The 26,667-nt window shown below is 46.0% G+C and overlaps 1 protein-coding gene and 1 pseudogene across 2 annotated transcripts in view; one reads left to right on the top strand and one right to left on the bottom strand.

Annotated features, from left to right (window-relative positions):
• Positions 1–26,667, bottom strand: part of smtnb (smoothelin b) — a 347,775-nt gene that overhangs the window by 261,495 nt on the left and 59,613 nt on the right. For both annotated transcript variants that reach the window (XM_078227351.1, XM_078227352.1), the window contains exon 2: positions 11,150–11,310. In XM_078227351.1, coding sequence (XP_078083477.1) covers positions 11,150–11,310 — 161 coding nt within the window. The remainder of the gene's footprint in view (positions 1–11,149; positions 11,311–26,667) is intronic.
• LOC144503179 (U2 spliceosomal RNA) lies at positions 23,664–23,834 on the top strand (annotated as a pseudogene).

Below are 26,667 nucleotides of genomic sequence, written 5' to 3'. Positions count from 1 at the left end.
GAGGTGCTTGCTGTCTTGAGGCAAATCAGAGTGGATAAATCCCCAGGACCGAACATGGTATTCCCACGGACCTTGAGGGGGATGTGTTGAACTTGCAGAGGCCCTGGCAGACATATTTAAAATGTCAGTATTCACGGGAGAGGTGCCGGATGATTGGAGGGTGGCTCATGTTGTTTCGTTGTTTCAAAAGGTTCCAAAAGAAATCCGTGAAATTATAGGCCAGTACGTTTGACGTCAGTGGTGGGCAAGTTATTGGAAGGTGTGATAAGGGATAGGATCTACAAATATTTGAATAGACAGGGACTTATTAGGGAGAGTCAACATGGCTTTGTGTGTGGTAGGTCATGTTTGACCAATCTATTAGGAGTTTTTCGAGGAGGTTACCAGGAAAGTGGATGAAGGGAAGGCAGTGGATGTTGTCTATATGGACTTCAGTCAGGCCTTTGACAAGGTGGATGTTGTCTACCTGGATTTCAGCAAGGCCTTTGACAAGGTCACTCATGGGAGGTTAGTTAGGAAGGTTCAGTCGCTGGGTATACATGGGGAGGTAGTAAGTTGGATTAGACACTGGCTCAATGGAAGAAGTCAGAGAGTGGTTGTGGAGGATTGCTTCTCTGAGTGGAGGCCTGTGACTAGTGGTGTGCCACAGGGATCGGTGTTGGGTCCATTGTTGTTTGTCATCTATATCAATGATCTGGATGATAATGTGGTAAATTGGATCAGCAAATTTGCTGATGATACAAAGATTGGAGGTGTAGTGGACAGTGAGGAAGGTTTTCAAAGCTTGCAGAGGGATTTGGACCAACTGGAAAAATGGGCTGAAAAATGGCAAATGGAATTTAACGCAGACAAATGTGAGATATTGCACTTTGGAAGGACAAACCAAAGTAGAACGTACAGGGTAAATGGTAGGACTCTGAAGAGTGCAGTTGAGCAGCGGGATCTGGGAATACAGGTACAGAATTCCCTAAAAGTGACGTCACAGGTGGATAGGGTCGTAAAGAGTGCCTTTGGTACACTGGCCTTTATAAATCGGAGTATCGAGTATAAAAGTTGGAGTGTTATGGTAAGGTTATATAAGGCATTGGTGATGCCGAATTTAGAGTATTGTGTGCAGTTTTGGTCACCTAGTTACAGGAAGGATGTAAATAAGGTTGAAAGAGTGCAGAGAAGGTTCACAAGGATGTTGCCGGGACTTGAGAAGCTGAGTTGCAGAGAGAGATTGAATAGGTTGGGACTTTATTCCCTGGAGCGTAGAAGAATGAGGGGAGATTTGATAGAGGTGTATAAGATTTTGATGGGTATAGATAGAGTGAATGCAAGCAGGCTTTTTCCGCTGAGGCTAGGGGAGAAAAAAACCAGAGGGCATGGGTTAAGGATGAAAGGAGAAAAGTTTAAAGGGAATATTAGGGGGGGGCTTCTTCACGCAGAGAGTGGTGGGAGTGTGGAATGAGCTGCCGGATAAAGTGGTAAATGTGGGGTCACTTTTAACATTTAAGAAAAACTTGGACGGGTTCATGGATGAGAGGGGTGTGGAGGGATATGGTCCAAGTGCAGGTCAGTGGGACTAGGCAAAAAATGGTTCGGCACAGACAAGAAGGGCCAAAAGGCCTGTTTCTGAGCTGTAATTTTCTATGGTTCTAGGAGCTGCAAGTCATAATTCATGCTGTGCACCTGGCTGACCGCCCTCCCTACATAGGAAAGTCAGAACCTCAGCAGCGACCCAGTGCAGTCTTTTGTCCCAGAAAAGTTGTATGAGAGTTCTTTGGATGTTTGTGACAAAATAAGAGGGAGGGATCAAAGTGACCAGCTATACCACAACATGTACCGGTGGCACAATGGTTAGCACTGCTGCCTCACAGCATCAGGGACTCGGGTTCGACTCCCGGGTTGGGTCACTGTCTGTGCAGAGTCTGCACGTTCTCCCCGTGTCTGTGTGGATTTCCTCCAGGTGCTCCTGTTTCCTCCCATAGTCTGAAAGACATGCTGGTTAGGTGCATTGGCCATGCTAAATTCTCCCTCAGTGTACCTGGACAGGCGCCGGAGTGTGGCGACTGGAGGATTTTCACAGAAACTTGATTGCAGTGTTAATGCACGCCTACTTGTGACAAAATGAATAAACTTATAAAACATAAGCAATCAGCTGGCTTATGATTAGAACTCAACCCCTGTAAGACAGCACTCGAAACAGTCATAGAATCATAGAAACCCTGCAGTGCAGAAGGAGGCTATTCGGCCCATCGAGTCTGCACCGACAACAATCCCACCTAAGCCCTATCCCCATAACCCCACATATTTACCCCGCCAATCCCTCTAACCTACGCATCCTGGGACACTAAGGAGCAATTTAACATGGCCAGTGCACCTGTCCAGCGATTCAGGCAACCGGTTACCTTGGCCTCCAGCTCTTGCCAATTCACCAGCCAGGATTCCTCAGCCGGGCAAAGATGAACTCCCAAGTAGAAGGGGCTGCTCCTGCTCCAGGTGAAAGGCACAAGCTCCTCTGGAAGAGGATCCATCTGCCAAGGACCGATCAGGAGTCTGAAACACTTAGCCCAGTTGATCCTGGCAGAGGACACAGGGTACACGCCCTGACAGTGACACTCCTCCGCAGGTCAGCCAGGTCTGTGAATATGAGGAACACGTCATCAGTGTAAGCTAACGGGACCACTTCTATACCCGGCCCACGCAGAGTCAATCCCTACAACTTCCTCCAAGGAGGCGCAGGAAAGACTCCACACAGATAAAATCCCATTGGCCAGACAAGAGATAACTCTGCCACGTCCCTCTTCCAAAGTGATGGGGTGCCGTCATCGATCCTTTCACCTTCACGAGACACTCTGCAGCAGCTTACAGTAATTGGTTCCAGGCGACAAAGTGCGTCCCAAGCTGGAACGCTCACAGAGTTCCAAATAAATATTTGTAATCCATCTTGTCGAGCACCTTTCCCTGGTCAAGAGACAGGAAAGTACTTGACAAACCAGTCCTCAGGGAATGGTGGATCAGGTCCCAGACCAGATGAAGCTTGTCATGGATGGTCCAGCCTGTGACAGTGAAGGATTGGTTAGGGTAGATCATGTAGTCAAGCACGGTGCCAAGATGAGAAGACATTGCACTGGCAAAGATTTTATAGACCGTGCTGAGGAAGGAGACCACATGCCAGTTTAGTTGGTGGAAAACACCCTTCTTGGGCAGTCGGGCAATATGGCCCTGCACCACGAAATGGGCATCTCCATGTCAAGACACTCTCCTTTAGGTCTGCTGCATAATCGTTCCCCAGAACATCCTGAAGAACTCCATTATCAGCCCATCCAGCCTCGAGGTCTTAGACCTGGAGAGGCTGCCAAGAGCGCTGGTCAGTTCCTCCAAGTTGATAGGGGCATCAAGGTTTCTGGCGTCCACCAGTCCAATCTGCAGCAAGTCCTCCCACAAAATGGGCATCCTCGCAGGATGGATCCAAAGAGAAAAGTGCAGTATAATACTTTTGGGCGAGAGCCCTGATGCCCTCTGGATCCGAGACAAAGGATCCATAGTCAGCAAGCAGCACGAGGAGCTGCTGGCAGACCCAATGCCTTTTTTCCAGTGAGTATAAGAAAGGAGAGCCACAGTCCAGCTCCGTGAGCAACTAGATCCACGACCGCTCGACCCAACGGCGTGAATCTTGCCTATGTCCTACCATAGCTTCAAAGAGGGGAAGCCTCCCCGCTTTCTTATCCAGCCGGCCCAGAAGCAACGAAACATGTCCAGGAACCGCTCGTCACTCATCATCAGGCTGTTAAAGTGCCAATACATGAACCGCACCTGGATGTGAGACAGAACGAGTTCTGCCCATACCAGACAGTGGTCGGAGCACAGCACCTACCACGCCTTCGAAAGGTAACAGCGGTCGAACCTGGACACCCCAACTCCAGGCCTAGCGCAAGTGAAGACACTGGAGCCAGGATGGAAATGTTACCAGGCGTCCACCAAACATAGAATCAGACAGCAAAGAAGATGCCCTTCGGCCCGTCAAGTCTGCACCAACACATTAGAAACACGTGAACTCCCACCTAATCCCATCTGCCAGCACTTGGCCCATAGCCCTGAATGTTATGATGTGCTAAATGATCATCCAGGTACTGTTCAAAGGATGTGAGGCAACCCGCCTCTACCACTCTCTCAAGCAGCGCATTCCAGACCGGCACCACCCTCGGGATAAAAAGGTTTTTCCTCACATCCCCCCTAAAACCCTGTTGAAGGACCCAACCACGTCCCACAACTTCATCATCAATGGCGTGTGGCGTGAGGGCCCAAGGCATATCGCATACTTCCTGACCCGGAGGATTGAGAAGTTCTAGAACCTGTGGTGTGCCTCTCCACTGCTGCTGATGTTGGTTACAGACACCTTCATGTCATAAGTATTGTGGTTCCTTCGCGACACCATTTTTTAGTGCTCAGAGGAAGTGCCTTTCCACTCTCTCAAGAATCCGGTGAAGAAAAGATTTAGCCAGTGCCGTTCTTTTTGCTCTGAATCCGGTGGAGTAGGTGATCATGGCCCAGACAGATCCAACCATCAGTCAAGGGCTAGCTCAACTCTGTCCCAGTGACCACAGTGGAAATATAAAAAGTCCTGGGCCGCAATCTTATGACCTCATCCCGCCCATCTTTCGGGGAGGCGAGGTGATAAGATCAGGCAGGAAGCGAAAAGTCAGGTTTGTGCCCAGTTTTCTGCCTCTCCCAATCTTACCGGAACTGTTTTGCTGGCAAAATTGGTTTTGCACCCTTTCTGGACGTAAAGCTGATTTAAATATTAATGGCAGGCTTTGCCATGAGCTGTGGAGATCCCTCCTCCGAGGTGTAGCACTTTTTCTTTGAGAGCACCCGGGCAGGTGAAATCTGCACTCTGGGTGCCCCCCCCACTATACCCCCCCCTTCTCAAGGTTCCGCCCCCTGGGTTTGTCCATCCTTTTAAGAAAGCCACTGGCTCGGGGTTGCATTGCTGTAACCATGGACCCACGCAGAACAATGCCAGGCCCGCCACACAATGCTGAGGCGTCAATGGCCCTGGATTTTGAGGTGGTGACGGGTCCGGAGGTGTTGTTATTCCCTGAACCAGTGGTTTGGGTTCAGGTATGGGAGTGATGTCCGTCTCCTCCCTCCCTCCCCCTTCTCTCCACCTCCCTCGTTTTGCCCTCGGCTGTGCCTCCCAGCCATGTGGATACTCTCCCCCCTCCTCATCAGCAACCAAGGTGGTGGTTGCTGCTGGTGTGGCCCCCCCCCCCTTGTGGGGGAGACAGTGGAGGTTAACAGTGAAGGAGGAGCTGTGACAGCACCAGCTGTGACCACGATGGGGTTTTTGGCAGCCCTTGGAGGTGGGGCAGGTCTTATGAACCTGCCCAACCCCCTTACAAGCATGGCATATTGTTCGCAAACATGGTAAGTGGTCCCATTGCGGCAGCCATCGAAGTCCCCCTCCAGGTACTCCTCCCGAGCCAGGCGGATGAAAGCCTGGCGCCAGAAGGAGTAGATGTGTCGGAGTGAGGCCTCCCTGAAGCTGAGAGGGATCGGCACTACTCCAGTTGATGAAGGTGGGAAAGGAGGAGCTCAACATGGATGAAGGGTGGGATATTCAATAGTATGAGTCTCTGGGTGGGGCTTTGAGTGGGTCCATTGCCACGGAGCACACACCCACCATGAATCTCTTTCCAGGATGAGGTAGATCGCTCATTCAGCCTTCAAAAAGAATTTGGCTATGCCATACATTTTAGAGGTGGCCATACTGGTGGAGTGGCCGACAACCCCAGCCATTGCATGAACGTACACCTCAACAGACATTTCATGTGGGTGTAGCACTTCACTCCTAGTTGTTTAATCAGGTGTTTAAAGGGTGACAGGGCTACAGGAGCAGTGGAGACTGGAGAGGTCACTACTCCTGCATAGATGGCTCTGGAGGGCCCTGCCACTGACGAAGTTGGAGTTGCTGCCAGGTGATTGATGTTTTTATTTGTATTATGGGGGAAGAGCAGAAAAAGAGTTCTCTCTCTCAAGTGCTGATTGCTGATAAGAACATAAGAACATAAGAAATAGGAGCAGGAGTAGGCCATCTGGCCCCTTGAGCCTGCCCCGCCATTCAATAAGATCATGGCTGATCTGATAGTGGTTTAGTTCCACTTACCCCCCCGCTCCCCATAACCCTTAATTCCCTTATTGATCAGAAATCTATCTACCTGTGACTTAAACATATTTAACGAGGTAGCCTCCACTGCTTCAATGGGCAGAGAATTCCAGAGATTCACTACCCTCTGAGAGAAGAAGTTCCTCCTCAACTCTGTTCTAAACTGACTCCCCCTCATTTTGAGGCTGTGTCCTCTAGTTCTTGTCTCCTTTCTAAGTGGAAAGAATCTCTCTGCCTCTACCCTGTCTAGCCCCTTCATTATCTTATATGTCTCTATAAGATCTCCCCTCAGCCTTCTAAACTCCAACGAGTACAGGCCCAATCTACTCAATCTCTCCTCATAAGCCAACCCCCTCATCTCCGGTATCAACCTGGTGAACCTTCTCTGTACTCCCTCCAAGGCCAATATATCCTTCCGCAAATAAGGGGACCAAAATTGCACACAGTACTCTAGTTGCGGCCTCATCAGTACCTTGTACAATTGCAGCAAGACCTCCCTGCTTTTATACTCCATCCCCTTCGTGATAAAAGCCAACATTCCATTTGCCTTCTTGATCACCTGCTGCACCTGCAAACTGAGTTTTTGCGATTCATGCACAAGGACCCCCAGGTCCCTCTGCACAGTAGCATGTTGTAATTTTTCACCATTTAAATAATAGTCCATTTTACTATTATTCCTTCCAAAGTGGATAACCTCACACTTGTCAACGTTATACTCCATCTGCCAGATCCTCGCCCACTCACTTAACCACTTAGCTCACTTTCTGATGAGCAGAAAGGGAGAGATGGAAGAGGGAAAAAAGGGCAGGTGGGAGGATGAGGATGGGAAACCAGGGTAGGCAGATGCTGTACATCAGCTGACAGTGTTCCTTGCTCAGCAGGTGGGAGGACTAGGTGTCTTTAGTCCAGCAGGGCCTGGCTAAAGAGTCCAAAGTTGTAACTTCATCTCCCACCCCCCTCTTGGTATAGTTTATAGACAGTTTGAGGAAGAAAATCTTCTCCCCTCCTCTAATAAGCACCAACCTTCCTGCCTCTATTCAGCTTCCATGGATATTTAGATGGGATGTGGAGATGCTGGCGTTGGACTGGGGTAAGCACAATAAGAAGTTTCACAACACCAGGTTAAAGTCCAACAGGTTTATTTGGTAGCACAAGCCACAAGCTTTCGGAGCGCTGCTCCTTCATCAGATGAGTGGGAGTTCTGCTCACAAACAGGGCATATAAAGACACGAACTCAATTTACAAAATGATGGTTGGAATGCAAGTCTTTACAGGTAATCAAGTCTTAAAGGTACAGACAATGTGAGTGGAGGGAGGATTAAGCACAGGTTAAAGAGATGTGTATTGTCTCCATTCTCGGACACACGCATCTCCATCAAGAACAGTCACCTTAGCATTTCACTGTACCGCAAGCCCACGGATAACCTCACGATGCTCCACTTCTCCAGCTTCCACCCTAAACACATTGAAGAAGCCATCCCCTACGGACAAGCCCTCCGTATACACAGGATCTGCTCAGATGAGGAGGATCGCAACAAGATGCCCTCATAAGAACAGGATATGGCACTTGACTCATCGATCGACAGTTCTGACGCACCACAGCAAAGAACCGCACCGACCTCCTCAGAAGACAAACACAGGACTCGGCGGACAGAGTACCCTTCATCATCCAGTACTTCCCCGAAGCGGAGAAGCTACGACATCTTCTCCAGAGCCTTCAACATGTCATCGATGATGAAGAACATCTTGCCAAGGCCATCCCCATCTTGTCTTCAAACAACCGCACAACCTCAAACAGACCATTGTCCGCAGCAAACTACCCAGCCTTCAGGAGAACAGTGACCATGACACCACACAACCCTGCCACAGCAATCTCTGCGAGACGTGCCGGATCATCGACATGGGTGCCATCATCTCATGTGAGAACACCATCCACCAGGTACTCTTGCAACTCGGCCAACATTGTCTACCTGATACGCTGCAGGAAAAGATGTCCCGAGGCATGGTACATTGGGGAGACCATGCAGACGCTACGACAACGGATGAATGAACACCGCTCGACAATCACCAGGCAGGAGTGTTCCCTTCCTGTAGGGGAACACTTCAGCAGTCACGGGCATTCGGCCTCTGATCTTCGGGTAAGCGTTCTCCAAGGCGGCCTTCACGACACACGACAGCGCAGAGTCGCTGAGCAGAAACTGATAGCCAAGTTCCGCACACATGAGGACGGCCTAAACCGGGATGTTGGATTTATGTCACATTATCAGTAACCCCCACAGCTCGCCCCTGGTCTTGCATAATCTCACCAGCTGTTCTGTCTGGAGACAATACACATCTCTTTAACCTGTGTTTAATGTTCCCTCCAACCACATTATCTGTACCTTTTAAGACCTGGCTGGCTGTAGAGATTTGCATTCTAATTAGTATTCTGTAACTTGATTTCTGTGTCTGTGCACTGTTGGAGAACAGAGACCACTCCATCTGACGAAGGAGCAGCAAGCTCCGAAAGCTTATGGTATTTGCTACCAAATAAACCTGTTGGACTTTAACCTGGTGTTGTGAGACTTCTTACTGTACAAGCTGCAGGCAGGTAATATGGAGCAGTAACTCCTCAGCGGCTGCTTTTTCTTTCCCTTCCTCCATGAAAAAGCAAATTAGACAATGCAATAATTCCAGAAGCCCACTACTGTGGTGTATATCCACTAGACCCAGCCTGGGACTGCAGTTCTGCAGGTCCAGTCCTGGGTCTGCCTTATAAAAGGCTTACGTAATGAGTTCCAGCTGGACAACCTATTACCTGTTCCCAGTGGAACTCAGTGAGCCGCATGGGGAGATCAATTGGGGTGGCACGGTGGCACAGGGGCAGCACAATAGTTAGCACTGCTGCCTCATAGTGCCAGGGACCTGGGTTTGAATCCTGGCTTATGTCACTGTCTATGCAGAGTCTGCACGTTCTCCCCGTGTCTGCGTGGGTTTCCTCCCACAGTCTGAAAGACAGGCTGGTTAGGTGCATTGGGCATGCTAAATTCTCCCTCAGTGTACCCGAATAGGCGCCGGAGTGTGGCAACGAGGGGATTTTCACAGTACCTTCATTGCAGTGTTAATGTAAGCTTACTTGTGATACTAATAAATAAAAAATAAGTGATTCCCAATGGGCCTCATGGGGGTCATCACATCTATTTTTAGTTTTGTTTGTATTGATATAGAACAAAGTAATACAATATTTAAGTGGGCATTAATTGCTCATTTAAGGGCTTCAATTGGCCCACTGAAAGGTGGCCTACCTGATCCCGCCCCCGGGCACAGAAACTACAATGACACGGAAGGCGGTGGACAGGCCACCTGCTGGATTTAAAAGCCCGCCCCCCACACCCCACCATGTTCAAATCCACCTGTAGGGGAGCTTTACTCCACCCCTCTGAGTTTATTCATATAGGACATACATTTAAGGTATCAGGAAGTAGAAAGATGATATATGTTTTCAAAATTACAACTGTTTTGTACGCTCTCATGAATCTTTGTACTAATTCACACTGCAGCAATATTTCTCTGGAATTAATAAGGAAACAACTTGATCTCAGCTCGTTACAGCTGGTCACTCTTTAAACATTGGCACTGCTTTTATTCTTCACTAACTTATTTTTAGCGTGTTGAAAAGTGTGTTATCAGAGAGTGTGTGGTTCTGTGTTAGCCAAGATTCATGGACTTCTCATTGTGTCCCAAACACAGATTTAATTTTTTTGTAACAAATGAGATCTGACGTTTGAATCAAGGATCAATTGGTACCTCTGCTTTTCTTTGCTCCAGTCATTTTGTGTTTGAAGTCTATGCATCATAATTGTTCATAACCTTCAACAAGAGGCGGAATTCTCCCAACTCCGTGCCGGCGAGTTCAATGGCAGGCATGGAGCGGACGAGAAGCCCAAGATCAGTTTCACTCCAGTGTGACTTTACGGCGGGATCTTCCACTGGAGCCCACCATGGCAAGTCATAAAAACCACCAGAGATCAACATGAACCTGTTAATGGCTTGCAGATGAAGGCCTTAACTCCCTTCCCCCATGTCAGATTCTCTGCAATGCCAGCAGGAAACCATGCTGGCATGAAACACATTTTAAACAATGTGGCGTGCAGATATCAAGACTCACCTGAACAATGCCTGAGGCTGCCTCTGGAGTTCTGGATGGAGATTGAAGGCAACCTTGGACCCTGGAACATGACAGCAGCCAGGGATGCATCTGCAGGTGGACCTTCCAGATTCAGTGTTCTGGAGGGGGTGCATTTTCCAGCCTCAATGTTCCTAGAGATCTACTTCGTTCTCAGGTGGTCCACCTTCTTTCTTTAATAATGGGTCAGTGTTGATGGGCACCTTTTCAATATGGCACCTGGACATGACAGCAGTCTACATGCTATCCAGGCCTGTCCCACCACTGAATACAACATAAAACCGATGGGTGCACAATTAATGAGATTGGAGCCAGAAAATTTGGTGTGTTTTTCCACCTCAGTGGAAAACACTCCACATTCCCACCCCCACCATCCAAGGTGTTATGAACAACATCAACTATTTTCAGCTCTAATTTGAGTGGCCATTCTTTTATGCAAAAGCCATGTGGGTAAGTAGCTTGACTAGACAAACTATAATATAGAGTCCAATTTTGTCCTCACACAACAACCACACAGTGCACTTTTCAGCAATGATCACAAACTGCCTTTCTCTCACCCTAACCTGGAGGCACACAGATATGAAGTGGTGCTTCCAATAATGCCTCAGCTGAGATATCAAGCACAAGGCACAGATCATTATTTAATCCTTTGGAATTGCTTACCTGCGTGGCCCAGGTCGACATCAGCAGTACATTTCCCTGCTGAGCTATCTATTGATGAGATGTACATTTTTTTTGTACCAGAGAGACCAGGTGGGAAGTTTACATTCAAGACATGCACCAGTTTTCACTTAAGATTATTTAAACTCACATACTGCACATAGCCTTACCGTAGACGGTTCTCTTTGTTTTCAAGGCGTTCATTTGTTCTTTCAGAACGAAAGCGTTTGGAAGATAGCGCTTCCTCCATTCCTTTTAGCTCTTTCCTCCTCAGTTCACATATAGTGGAACGAATAAGTCTGCGTTCATCTAGGTCATCAGTCACCTCAAGCTGTTTCAGGGGGGAAAAAAAGGAAAAAATTAAGTTAGATTCAAATAAAATTATTGTATGCCAATTCTAAACCAGTAAGAAGTTTCACAACACCAGGTTAAAGTCCAACAGGTTTATTTGGTAGCAAATACCATAAGCTTTCGGAGCAATGCTCCTTCGTCAGATGGAGTGGTTCTAAATTGTAAGCAATTCTAAACCAGACAGAGAATGTAATGCAAAAGCAAAATTCTGCAGATGTTGAAAATCTTAAATAAAAAATAGCTTTATTATTATTCATTATTGTCACAACTAGACTTACGTTAACATTGCAATGAAGTTACTGTGAAAATCCCCTAGTCACCACACTCCAGCGCCTGTTCGGGTACACCAAGGGAGAATTTAGCATGCCACTGCACCTAAACAGCACATCTTTCGGACTGTGGAAGGAAACTGGAGAACCCGGAGAAAACCCACGCAGACACAAGGAGAACGTGCAGACTCTAAACAGACAGTGACCCAGGCCGGGAATCGAACCCGGGGGTCCCTGGCACTGTGAGGCAGCAGTGCTAATCACTGTGCCACCACACCACCCTAGCTGGACATAACCAAGAAGTTAGGCAATATTTGTGGAAATGCTGAGGGGGCAATCTTACCAGCTCGCCTCACTGGTGGGACCGGAGGCCTTTGCAGCCTCCCTAGTGGTTGGGGGCAGGGCCGGGAAATGCCAGCCTGGCACCCTGGCAGTGCCCACTGGGCACCCTGACACTGCCCATCAGGCTCCAGGCAGTGCCAAGGCAGCGGGGGGGGTGGGGGAACCAGCCAGGACAGCAAAGGGGCCAAAGCAGGAGGGGTGGAATCAGCTGGGGTGATGTCCAGGGTGGGGGAGTGACAGATCTCCCAGTGCACTGCATACACACTGTACACAATGTGGGAGATCAGGGCACCTGCGGAATGGCGTCATATAGTCGTAGAGTCACAGAGCAATACAGCAGAAAAACAGGTCCCATCGGCCCAACCAGTCCATGCCGACCATGGTGCCCTCCCAGCTAGTCCCAATTGCCCGCATTTGGCCCATATCCCTTGAATCCTTTCCATCTTTTCCCATCTATGTACTTATCCAAATGCTTTTTAAAAGTTGCTTTTGAACCTGCCTCAACCACTCTGGCAGCTCATTCCATGTATGCATGTCCCTAGAGCTTAGCAGCTGGCTTCCTGGTGTGAATAGGCTCCACCCCTCCTCCTGCTGACAAGAGTCACACCTGGACTCTCTTTTTTCTAGGTGCCATACAATTGCGTCTGGGAGCTCACCCAAAAATGCGATTCTCTCCTGTTTTCAAGCTCGTTCAACACTTAGAAATTTTTTGGAAAGCTCGCCCCCTTAATGTTTCAAGCCTTTCATCAGAAATGAGGAAAATCATGCCTCAAGTTCCGAAATCTTCTTTATGGCTGATGAAAAGTAGTTAAAAACTAAAATGAATTGATTGTTGCTTCCACATCATATGACATGGAAATAGAAAAAATAACTTTTTATCTTTTATAATGTCCCATTTATATTTTACAAACTTTTGATAAGGGCAAGAAAAAGGAAAGAATGAATTTCATCCATCTAGTATCTTTCATGACCTCACGATATCCCAAAACATTTTATAACCTATGAATAGCTGCAATGCATAGTCACTGTTTTAATGGAAGGAAATGGGCATAGTAATGTCCCATAAATAACCATGATTTATGACCTCATCCCACCCGACTTTCAGCGAGGTGGGATGGTAAGATCGGGCAGCAGGCGAAAAACCAGGATCACACCCGGTTTTTCACTTCCCCTGATATTACCAGTCCTGTGGATGTGGTTTATTTAGACTTTCAGAAGGCTTTCGACAAAGTCTCACATAGCAGACTACTACATAAAGTAAAAGCACATGGGATTGCAAGTAATGTCTTGAGATGGATAGAAAGCTGGTTAGCAGATAGGAAGCAAAGGGTTGGCATAAATGGTCCTTTTCTGACTATGACAGTGACTAGTGGGGTACCACAGGGATCTGTGCTGTTCCCCAACTGTTCACATTATATATTCATAATTTGGAAGAGGGAACTAAATATATTATCTCCAGATCTACAGAATATACAAAGTTGGGTGAGAGGGCAAACTGTGAGGAGGATGCAGAGATGCTACTGCATGATTTGGACAGACTGAGTGGGCATATGCATGACAGGTACAGTATAATGTGGACAAATGTGACGTTATCCACTTAACAATAATAGAAAGATAGATTATAGGAAGACAGTGTAAATTGAGAGAGGTGGATACTCAGCGAGACTTTGGTATCCTCGTGCATTAGTTGCTGAAAGTAAGTGTGCAGGTCAGCAGGCAAAGAAGGCTAATCGTATGGTGGCCTTCATAGCGAGAGGATTTGAGTATAGGAACAGAGATGTTTTACTGCAATTGTATAGAGCGTTGCGGAGGTCACACCTGGAGTATTGTGTGCAATTTTGGTGTCCTTATCTGAGGAAGGATGTCCTTGCTATAGAGGGAGTCCAGCAAAAGTTTACCAGGCTGATTCCTGGGATGGCGGGTTTGTCATATGAAGAGAGACTAAGTCAGTTAGGATCGTATTCATTTGAGTTTAGAAGCATGAGAGGGGATCTCAAAGAAACTTAAAATCTCTCGTTGCACTGGGAGAAACCATCCCCCATCCCCCCACCACCATCACCAGCAGCGTGCTTCCCTACCTGCTCCCCAACATGGATTGTCGGCATCGGGCCATTGGGGCCCTCCAAATGAGCCCCCCCCGACATGCCCCCCCTTCCTGCTACCTGACACGCCCCTTTCATGAACCCTGATATGGCCCCTCTTCATGCTCCACCCCTGCATGATCCTCCCTGCATATTCTCTGTCATAGCACCTGCTCAGGCTCCACCCCCTTGGCACTGCCTTGGTACACAGGTGGGCATTGCCAAAATGCCAGGTGGGCACTACCAGATGGGCATTGCCAGCCATGTCCCCGACCACCCAGAGGCTTCCACACAATTTTCCAGAATAGACCTGATGTGCGCCAGGTGCAGCAAGGCTAGGAAATCACCCCCTCTGTTTCAAAGACGCTAGTTGAGGGACATTTTATTAAACAAGATATCAAACAATATTGTCACCCTTTTTACACTTTGGCACTGAAATAAAAAACATTTAATTTATTTCTTCTGAACACCACACTCCATTCATCAACAAAATGAAGAGGCAGACAACCTTCTCGCAAACCCCTTTATGCTCTTGCCAAGTATTAAAGAGTCATAAACAGCCAAATTGGTCATCTAATTTCCCTATTTACTGAAATGTCTAATTTCCACTATTATTTTCCACAACTAACAATTGGTAAGATTCCAATTATATTTTCACATAATATTTTGGATCTACAATTAATCAATTGAAGCTCCTCCCTCAAAATCACTTTATAACTAAAAAGATGAAATCTATTAAACGTTGGCTTATGGCTGGTAGATTCCTCCCACCCCCATTTCTCTTCCAACTCATTCTCCTCCTCCTCATGACTCATTATAAAAAGCACTTTATTAGAGCCTCATACAGAACAGGAAGAACTCAGGTTCGTTAACATAATGGTAAAAATGATAAAATTAACCTCTCTGTTATGCACTCCTAATCACAATCCAGCAACTACTGCCAGAAACTTTATGCATTTATTTGCATGTATGTGGACATAAAGACAGGCAAGGGCTAAGTAGTAATGCACACATTGTTAATAGCCGAAATAATCATGTTGGATTGCATTTCAAGAATAAACAGTTGAATGAGGAACTGTAACCCTGCATCAATCTCTGCTACACACAAGATGGGTTGGGGCGGTTAACTAACTAATGTCAAGCAAGTCTGGAGGCATGCAAGGTAGACCTTCATACACAAGTGGTTTAAACAAAACAGAAAGCAAGTCACGAGAAGTGGGGAAAACATCACAAACATATTAAAAATTTAAGAGTGCGATCCTACCAGCTCGCCGGGCCAGTCGATCAGCGTGCCAAGGGGTGGGGCCTCAGTGGGGTGAGGGCTGAGTCAGGGTGCAGCTATGCACAATGATGGGGGGCTTATGCACGGGAGGCAGCCTATGCAAGGGGGTATCTCGTGCAAAGGGGGAGGTCGTGCAAAGTGGGAGCTCTGCAAGGGGGTGTTAGAACCATAGAACATTACAGCACAGAAACAGGCCTTTTGGCCCTTCTTGGCTGTGCCGAACCATTTTTCTGCCTAGTCCCACTGACCTGCACTTGGACCATATCCCTCCACACCCCTCTCATCCATGTACCTGTCCAAGTTTTCCTTAAATGTTAAAAGTGAGCCCGCATTCACCACTTTATCTGGCAGCTCATTCCACACTTCCACCACTCTCTGCGTGAAGAAGCCCCCCCTAATATTCCCTTTAAACTTTTCTCCTTTCAACCTTAACCCATGCCCTCTGGTTTTATTCTCCCCTAGCCTCAGCGGAAAAAGCCTGCTTGCATTTACTCTATCTATACCCATCATAATTTTATACACCTCTATCAAATCTCCCCTCATTCTTCTGCGCTCCAGGGAATAAAGTCCTAACCTATTCGACCTTTGTCTGTAACTCAGTTTCTCAAGTCCCGGCAACATCCTTGTAAACCTTCTCTGCACTCTTTAAACCTTATTAATATCCTTCCTGTAATTAGGTGACCAAAACTGCACACAATACTCTAAATTCGGCCTCACCAATGTCTTATACAACCTCATCATAACATTCCAACTCCTATACTCAATACTTTGATTTATAAAGGCCAATGTACCAAAAGCACTCTTTACGACCTTATCTACCTGTGATGCCACTTTTAGGGAATCATGTATCTGTATTCCCAGATCTCTTTGTTCTACTGCACTCTTCAGTGTCCTACCATTTACCTCGTATGTTCTACTTTGGTTTGTCTTTCCAAAGTGCAATACCTCACACTTGTCTGCATTAAACTCCATCTGCCATTTTTCAGCACATTTTTCTAGCTGGTCCAAATCCCTCTGCAAGCTTTGAAAACCTTCCTCACTGTCCACTACACCTCCAATCTTTGTATCATCAGCAAATTTGCTGATCCAATTTACCACATTATCATCCAGATTATTGATATAGATGACAAACAACAATGGACCCAACACCGATCCCTGTGGCACACCACTAGTCACAGGCCTCCACTCAGGGAAGCAATCCTCCACTACCACTCTCCATTGAGCCAATGTCTAATCCAATTTACTCCCTCTCCATGTATACCTAGCGACTGAACGTTCCTGACTAACCTCCCATGCGGGACCTTGTCAAAGGCCTGACTGAAGTCCATATAGACAACATCCACTGCCTTCCCTTCATCCACTTTCCTGGTAACCTCCTCGAAATACTCTAATAGATTGGTTAAACTTACCTACCATGCACAAAGCCATGTTGGCTCTCCCTAATAAGTCCCTGTCTATCCAAATATTTGTATATCCTGAAGGTCGATAAGTCCCCTGGGCCTGATGAAATATATCCTAGGATTCTTTGGGAGGCAAGGGATGAGATTGCAGAGCCTTTGGCTTTGATCTTTGGGTCCTCGCTGTCCACGGGGATGGTGCCAGAGGACTGGAGATTGGCGAATGTTGTTCCTCTGTTTAAGAAAGGGAATAGAAATGACCCTGGTAATTACAGACCGGTTAGTCTTACTTCGGTGGTTGGTAAATTAATGGGAAAGGTCCTTAGGGATGGGATTTACGACCATTTAGAAAGATGCGGATTAATCCGGGATAGTCAGCACGGATTTGTGAAGGGCAAGTCTTGCCTCACAAATTTGATTGAATTTTTTGAGGAGGTAACTAAGTGTGTTGATGAAGGTAGGGCAGTTGATGTCATATACATGGATTTTAGTAAGACGTTTGGTAAGGTCCCCCATGGTCAGCTTATGATGAAAGTAAGGAGGTGTGGGATAGAGGGAAAGTTGGCTGATTGGATAGGTAACTGGCTGTCTGATCGAAGACAGAGGGTGGTGGTCGATGGAAAATTTTCGGACTGGAGGCAGGTTGCTAGTGGAGTGCCACAGGGATCAGTGCTTGGTCCTCTGCTATTTGTGATTTTTATTAACGACTTAGAGGAGGGGGCTGAAGGGTGGATCAGTAAATTTGCTGATGACACCAAGATTGGTGGAGTAGTGGATGAGGTGGAGGGCTGTTGTAGGCTGCAAAGAGGCATAGATAGGATGCAAAGCTGGGCTGAAAAATGGCAAATGGAGTTTAACCCTGATAAATGTGAGGTGATTCATTTTGGTAGGACTAATTTAAATGTGGATTACAGGGTCAAAGGTAGGGTTCTGAAGACTGTGGAGGAACAGAGAGATCTTGGGGTCCATATCCACAGATCTCTAAAGGTTGCCACTCAATGGATAGAGCTGTGAAGAAGGCCTATAGTGTGTTAGCTTTTATTAACAGGGGGTTGGAGTTTAAGAGCCGTGGGGTTATGCTGCAACTGTACAGGACCTTGGTGAGACCACATTTGGAGTATTGTGTGCAGTTCTGGTCACCTCACTATAGGAAGGATGTGGAAGCGCTGGAAAGAGTGCAGAGGAGATTTACCAGGATGCTGCTTGGTTTGGAGGGTAGGTCTTATGAGGAAGGGTTGCGGGAGCTTGGGCTGTTCTCTCTGGAGCGGAGGAGGCTGAGGGGAGACTTAATAGAGGTGTATAAAATGATGAAGGGGATAGATAGAGTGAACGTTCAAAGACTATTTCCTCGGGTGGATGGAGCTATTACAAGGGGGCATAACTATAGGGTTCGTGGTGGGAGATACAGGAAGGATATCAGAGGTAGGTTCTTTACGCAGAGAGTGGTTGGGGTGTGGAATGGACTGCCTGCAGTGATAGTGGAGTCAGACACTTTAGGAACATTTAAGCGGTTATTGGATAGGCACATGGAGCACACCAGGATGATAGGGAGTGGGATAGCTTGATCTTGGTTTCAGATAAAGCTCGGCACAACATCGTGGGCCGAAGGGCCTGTTCTGTGCTGTACTGTTCTATGTTCTATGTTCTATCCTATCTCTTAGTACTCCTTCCAATAATTTACCTACTACTGACGTCAAACCTACCGGCCTATAATTTCCCGCATTACTTTTTGAGCCTTTTTTAAACAACGGAACAACATGAGCTATCCTCCAATCATCCGGCAGCTCATCTGTGGATACCGTAAGTATATCTGCCAGGGCCCCTGCAATTTCAACACTAGTCTCTTTCAAGGTCCGAGGGAATACCCTGTCCGGTCCTAGGGATTTATCTACTCTGATTTGCCTCAAGACAGCAAGCACCTCCTCCCCTTTAATCTGTATAGGTTCCATGACCTCCCTACTTGTTTGCCTTATTTCCATCGACTCCATACCAGTTTCCTTAGTAAATACGGATGCAAAAAACCCATTTAATATCTCCCCCATTTCTTTGGGTTCCATACATAGCCGACCACTCTGATCTTCAAGAGGACCAATTTTAGTCCTTACCATCCTTTTGCTCTTAATATACCTGTAGAAGCTCGTAGGATTATCCTTCAACTTGTCTGCCAAAGCAACCTCATGTCTTCTTTTAGCCCTCCTGATTTCTTTCTTAAGTAGTTTCTTGCACTTTTTATACTCCTCAAGCATCTTATTTGCTCCCTGTTGCCTGTACATGTCATACATCTCTCTCTTCTTCTTTATCAGAGTTCCAATATCCCTCGAGAACCAAGGTTCCGTATTCTTATTCACTTTGCCTTTAATCCTGACAGGAACATACAAACTCTGCACTCTCAAAATTTCTCCTTTGAGAAACCACTTACCATTCACATCCTTGCCAGAGAACAGCCTGTCCCATTCCACGGTTTTTAGATCCTTTCTCATTTCTTCAAATTTGGCCTTTTTCCAGTTTAGAACCTCAACCCGAGGACCAGCTCTATCTTTATCCATGGTCAAGTTGAAACTAATGGCGTTATGATCACTGGAACCAAAGTGTTCCCCTCCACACACTTCCGTCACTTGTCCTAACTCGTTTCCTAATGGGAGATCTAATATTGCATCCTCTCTAGTTGGTACCTCTATATATTGATTTAAAAAATTTTCCTGAACACATTTTACAAACTCTAACCCGTCTAGACCTTTAACAGTATGGGAGTCCCAATCTATATGTGGAAAATTAAAATCCCCTACTATCACAACTTCATGTTTCCTGCAGTTGTCTGCTATCTCTCTGCAGATTTGCTCCTCCAATTCTCGCTGACTATTGGGTGGTCTATAATACAACCCCATTAATGTGGTCATACCTTTCCTGTTTCTCAGCTCCACCCATGTGGCCTCGGTAGACAAGCCCTCTAATCTGTCCTGCCTGAGCACTGCTGTAACATTTTCCCTGACTAGCAATGCCACCCCCCCACCCTTCATCCCTCTGCCTCCATCACGTCTGAAACATCGGAACCCTGGAACATTGAGCTGCCAGTCCTGCCTCTCCTTAGCCAAGTTTCACTAATGGCTATAATGTCATAATTCCATGCGTCAATCCACGCCCTCAGTTCATCTGCCTTCCCCACAATACTCCTGGCATTGAAATAGACACACCTCAGAAGATTATTACCATCACACACAGCACTTCTATTTGTGAATTTGCATGAACGATTATCATTTATTTTCACCCCCACTCCACTATCTGCTCTGGCACTCTGGTTCCCATCCCCCTGCAAATCTAGTTTAAACCCTCCCCAATAACACTAGCAAACCTTCCTGCAAGTATATTGGTCCCCTTGTAGTTCAGGTGTAACCCGTCTCTCTTGTACAGGTCCCACCTGCCCCAGAAGAGGTCCCAATGATTTAGAAATCTGAAACCCTGCCCCCTACACCAGTCCCTCAGCCACGTGTTCATCCACTCGAGCATCCTACTCTTACCCTCACTGGCACGTGGCACAGGTAGCAATCCTGAGATTACTACCCTCGGGGTCCTGCTTTTTAACTTCCTACCAAGCTCTCTATACTCACTCTTCAGGACCTCCTTACTCTTCCTTCCTACGCCATTGGTACCAATATGTACCATGACATCTGGCTGATCACCCTCCCACTTCAGAATGCTGTGCACGCGATCAGAGACATCCCTGATGCTGGCACCTGGGAGGCAACAAACCATCCGGGAGTCTCTGTCACGACCACAGAACCTCCTGTCTGTACCTCTGACTATCGAGTCCCCTATCACTACCGCTCGCCTCTTCTTCCACCCTCCCTTCTGCGCTGCAGAACCAGACTCAGTGCCAGAGATCCGGTTGCCGCAGCTTGTATCAGGTAAAGCATCCCCCACAACAGTATCCAAATCGGTATACCTGTTGTGGAAGGGAATGGCCACAGGGAAACCCTGTTCTGCCTGCCCTTTCCCCTCACTTGACGGTAACCCAATTACCTGTGCTCTGTGCCTTTGGCGTAACTGCCTCCCTGAAGCTACCATCTATAAACTCCTCATTCTCCCGAATGATTCGGAGGTCATCCAGCTCCTGCTCCAGTTCCCTAACGCGGTTTGTTAGGAGCTGCAGCTGGATGCACCTCCTGCAGGTGTCATTGTCAGGGAGACCTCCGGACTTCCCACATCCTGCAAGAGAAGCATTCCAACATCCTGCCTGGCATTCTTTCTACTCTGAAGAAACAAAAACAACTTACTGGAACCTACCCTTGCCTCTGCCTGTTCACGCAGAAACCTGTTTGAGCCAAAGCCGTCCCACTCTGCTCCCTCTCACTCTCCGCCCGCTCACAACGCTGCCCGCTGGATAGAGCGGCCTGCTTTTTTTATAAACCTTCCGCGCGCTACTGGCTGACGCCAGAAAAAACAATTTCCCAGGTCTCACTGGGGCCTACTTCCGGTTTTAGACTTCCGGCTGCCTTACAAAAACTCCGAAAAAAGAAAAAAAAAGTAAGTTATAAATCCCTCTTTCCTACTAGCTTTCCTCACTTGAATCACCTCTCTAGCTGCTCCTCTGGAACAATGGTGTTCATGCAAGTGGAGGGCTATGCAAGGACAGGTTGTGCAGGGGCGGGTCGCAGAGGGAGTCATGGCGAGGGGGGTGGGACGTCAGGGGACACATCGGGAGGGTCCTGATGCCAGCGAGTCATGTTGGTGGGGGGAGGGTATGACAATGCTGTTGATGATGCGGGGGGAGGGCCAATGCCCATGGCCGGGGAGGATGGGGGGTGTGTCCCCCCCGATTTGGGGTGCCCTGCACAATGGCACCTGAGCGCTCTGAAGCCAGCTTCACCAACGTATTTAGCTTCACCAACGTATTTAGCTTCCCCCACCCCCCAAAATCTTTCTCCAAGTACTTTTTTGACAACTAAATGGAAACAAATGTTACCGGACTAATATTAATTAACAAAACTTTGTCTTTTGGAAGCAAAAAATGGGTCTGAATAAAATTGTGTTTAATAATGTCCACAATTTATCAACTGTTACTTGACAAGTATTCTGTCAATGTCATTAAAAAATTAAAACACGCGTCATGATCTTGGTTTGTATGAACTGAGCAATGTCATTTGAGAATTAACGTCATAAATCTTTTTTGATGAATTGTGTATGGAAAATTGAATTGTAGCCAAGAATTATTGGCGACCTTGAAGAAAATGTGCAATGCACCAAAATCTCTACTTGTTGACTCTTGCCTTGAGTTTGCAAATCAACCCCACAGTCGAGGAACATCCAAGGTTCACTCTCTAGTTTGTACTGAATTAGTTGATCTCAGGTAAGAAAATGCTTCACCCTCAAGTTCCTCTTCTCCCTCAATCTCTGGAGATGAACATCCAGCAGTTCTAATTGTGTGGCTGACAGAAACATCAATGCCACAATGCTAAAACAGAAACCGAGCATCAGGACCTGTTTAGTTCCTTCCTCCCCACTCCAATTTTCTCCCATCTTCTGCTGTAGATAATAGCTTTCATGTGGTTCCAGAAACTCCATTCAATTGCCTGTTACTTTGACAAAGTGGTTATTATTCACATAACCCTTGACAATGCAAGCAATTCAACTGAGAGGCATAATACCCAAACCTAACTCTGTTCCCATCCAATGTCCACACATGTACACTTGCAGCAATATTCACCAGATCAGGAATGGAAGAAATTGTTGATGGTGTCCTTGAATTGCAATGCCCTTCCCATCACAAGTTGATTTTAGTTAACTAAGCACCAACTATGAATCAAACCTTGGATTCTCTATTATAATAATAATTCAGCTACTCACTGTATAATCCATTAAAGTATCAGAGGAACTTCCAATGCTTGATTTAGCAATAATAAAACTGAACTGAATTTTTGCAACTGTTCTTCAGCACTTACATAACGTTAGGATATTAATCTTCTCCCCAGTTTGACCTAATTCCTGGCACCCCTAGAATCATACACCTCCTGTAATGGTTTCAGGTGAGCATGCCACCACAATGTCCCCTTTGGCTTGCAACCAAGAGTTTTCATTCCTCTCCCATGAGAAGATGTTTGTACTCCAAATCACACCTCACCACAGCCACAAAAGTGAGATCAAGAACTCAGTGAAGAAAACCCAACTTATAATTTGTTTTAGTCATTGCCTTCTTGAAACTTGTTCAGAACAATTTTGTTTTTTCTTTCTATTATAATGGAATCTACAATGTCAATCTTCAGATCTGTTGTCTCTCAATTAAAATCTTATTTCTATTCGATAGACTCCCATTGAAAGCAAGCAACTTCAACAGCTCATTGATTAAATATAATTAGTTTTCAAATAAAAAGCAAACATATTGTCCCCTTGAAAACACAAAAGTATTAGTTCATGTAGAATGTAGTAAATGCTGTCATCTTTCCACAACTCAAAATGAATTGCAATACACACCAAGAACACTAACATAGCAATTTTATTCCACATCATAGAACTCCTTTTTTGAAGAAAACTCATGGGATTGGGTGACACTGTCAAGGTCACAACAGACCTATTCATTAAATTGTTGCTGTCCTTGTGGTGACCGTGCCCAACAATGGTGTTATATATGGAAATCCAGGATTGTATCCGTCGCAAGATAGCATATTACCTGGAGGGAAAGGCTGCTTTAGTGACTGAAAGCCAGAGTCCACTAGCATACCACAGGGATCTGTGCTAGGTCCCCTGTTATTCATCAATTATATAAACGACATAGATGATTATGGGGGGGATAGGATTAGTAAATTTGCAGATTACATAAAGATTGGCCGAACGGTTAACAGTGAGAGTCAGTGTCTCGGGCTCCAGGAGGATATAAACGGGATGGTCAAATGGGAAGATAAGTGACAGATGGAATTTAACCCTGAAAAGTGAGAGGTGATACACTTTCGAAAGGAGTAATTTGACAAGGAATCGCTTCTCGGCCTTTTGGCTAAGATCAAGTGTAGTATGGATCGCCTGCACTTGGTTGAGGTCATTAGGTTACACTGAGGTTTCATATGAAGCAATTTTTAAAAGCGGCATCTCGGCCTTTTGGCTAAGATGCAAATGAGCTCAAGTCTTGGAGGAGGATCCTCCCCCTTCTCCAATCAGCTTGACTCATGTAGATCAGGCCCAGGACAGGGTGGTTTTGGTCTCCCGTCCTGTCTTGTCAGCCTGGATCTGAAATGTCTCAACTTGTTGAGACTCTGAATTGGATTTGATTTGATTGAATTGGAAAAGTACAAAAAAAAAAAAAATTTGACAAGGAAATATTCAATGAATGGCATGACACTAGGAAGTTCTGGAACAAAAGAACCTTGATATGTTTGTCCAAGATCTCTGACGGCAGAAGGGTATGTTAGTAGGGTGGCGAAAAAGGCATTTGGGACACTTGTCTTTATCAATTGAGACATGGATTACAAAAGCAGAGGTCAAGTTGGAGTTAGATAGAACTTTGGTCAAGCCACAGCTGGAATACTGTGTGCAGTTCTGGTCACCACATTATAGGAAGAATGTGATTGCACTAGAGGGGGTGCAGAGGAGATTCACCAAGATGTTGCCTTGGATGGAACATTTAAGTTATGAAGAGAGATTGGATAGACTTGGTTGCTTTTGTTGAAGCAAAGAAGACTGAGGGACAACCTGATCGTGGTGTACAAGATTATGAGGGGCATGGACATGATGGATAGGGAGCAGCTGTTCCACTTAGTTGAAGGGTCAATCACAAGGGGACACAATTTCAAGATGAGGGGCTGGAGATTATAGGGGATGTGAGGAAAACCTTTTATATCCAGAGGGTGGTGATGGTCTGGAATGCACTACCTAGGAGGGTGGTAGAGGCGGTTTGCCTGACATCCTTTAAAAAATGCCTGGATGAGCACTTGCCAGATCGTAACATTCAAGGCTGTGGGCCAAGCGCTAGTAAATGGGATTAGGTAGGTAAGTAAGGTGTTTCTCCCGTGTCGCTGCAGAATCAATAGGCCGAAGGGTCTCTTCTGCGCTGTGAGACTTTGTGATTCTGTGAATGGTGTTCCCATGACCTACTGCACTTGTACTTCTCGACGATAGAGGTCACAAGGAAGGAAGAAGGAAGATAATATACAAGAAACGTGGTGAGTTGCTGCAGCGTATCCTGTGCAACACAAGTACAGACCCTGTCCAGCCTTGATGCCATAATGTTGATATGCCTGGTCGATATGCTTCTGGTCATTGTTGACTCAGCAATGGTGGTGCCTTGAAGGTCAAGGCACAATGATGGGGCTTTTACTCATTTCAAATGGTCAAAAGCTGGCACTTATGCAGCACTAATATCAGCTGTCCAAATCTGGATATTTATCTATATCCTGTCAGTTGGTTGTTTTATCATAATAATTGTCTGAAATTGTCAACAAGCAGATTATTCCTGACGATATGATAGACATATGATGGATGTAAAGTCTTTGATGAAGCAGCTGGAGCTGAATGGGCCAAGGATACCTCAGAACAATTTTTGCAGTCATGTCCTGGAACTGTAATGACTGGCTTCCAACAACAATTCCAATCTTCATTTGCACAGATATAGCCCCAGTGGGAGAAAAAAATAAAGGAATGATTGCTGTTAATTACTAATAAAATCAACAGTTTTCAAACTCAAAATGAATCCAGAGCTTACTGTGGGAACATATAGGCAGCTTGGCCACTGCAGGATTTTATTTCTGTGGCCATTATTTTTTTTTCTAACAATTTTTAGGTATAATTTCTCATAGCACAGCACAATTTCAGATGAAAGCTCTACAACTTAAGAGCGTGTTCCCACCTTTTATGTTAAGGTGGATTTCTTTTTACTATTTATTTATCTAAAGAACCTATATAGTATAGCTGATCTTTTTTTGGAGTCCTTTGCAGTAAAATATGACAAAAATCCTGAATTTGTTCATGAGAAAAAAAACCTAACAGTTTTGATAACCAAACCAAACCAAAAAACTAATAGTTTTGATAACCAAAGTAGAACGTACAGGGTAAATGGTAGGACTCTGAAGAGTGCAGTTGAACAGAGGGATCTGGGAATACAGGTACAGAATTCCCTAAAAGTGACGTCACAGGTGGATAGGGTCGTAAAGAGTGCCTTTGGTACACTGGCCTTTATAAATCGGAGTATCGAGTATAAAAGTTGGAGTATTATGGTAAGGTTATATAAGGCCGAATTTGGAGTATTGTGTACAGTTTTGGTTACCTAGTTACAGGATGGATGTAAATAAGGTTGAAAGAGTGCAGAGAAGGTTCACAAGGATGTTGCCGGGACTTGAGAAGCTGAGTTACAGAGAGAGATTGAATAGGTTGGGACTTTATTCCCTGGAGCGTAGAGATTGAGGGGAGATTTGATAGAGGTGTATAAGATTTTGATGGGTATAGATGGAGTGAATGCAAGCAGGCTTTTTCCACTGAGGCGAGGGGAGAAAAAAACCAGAGGGCATGGGTTAAGGGTGAAAGGAGAAAAGTTTAAAGGGAATATTAGGGGGGGCTTCTTCACGCAGAGAGTAGTGGGAGTGTGGAATGAGCTGCCGGATAAAGTGGTAAATGCTTTTAACATTTTTAATACTTTTAACATTTAAGAAAAACTTGGACGGGTTCATGGTTGAGAGGGGTGTGGAGGGATATAGTCCAAGTGCAGGTCAGTGGGACTAGGCAAAAAATGGTTCGGCACAGACAAGAAGGGCCAAAAGGCCTGTTTCTGAGCTGTAATTTTCTATGGTTCTATGATAAGTCACTGCCATTCAAGTTTCTCTGTCAGAGGTGCTCGAATTGCCTGACACAATCGTGTTTTAAAGCCCATCAGCTCATATGATCTGTTCAATTTTTCATCGTCATCAACATTGAAGTTATGCTCAAGTGGACACTTGTAATCTTTTCCTTGTGTGATGATTTATGTACTTGGGGGGTGGGGGGACCTCTATT

The sequence above is a fragment of the Mustelus asterias genome, chromosome 13, assembly GCF_964213995.1.
Source record: "Mustelus asterias chromosome 13, sMusAst1.hap1.1, whole genome shotgun sequence".
Taxonomy (NCBI): Eukaryota; Metazoa; Chordata; class Chondrichthyes; order Carcharhiniformes; family Triakidae; genus Mustelus; species Mustelus asterias.
The sequence above is the reverse complement of the archived record's forward strand: the minus strand, read 5'-3'. Positions and strand labels throughout refer to the sequence as shown.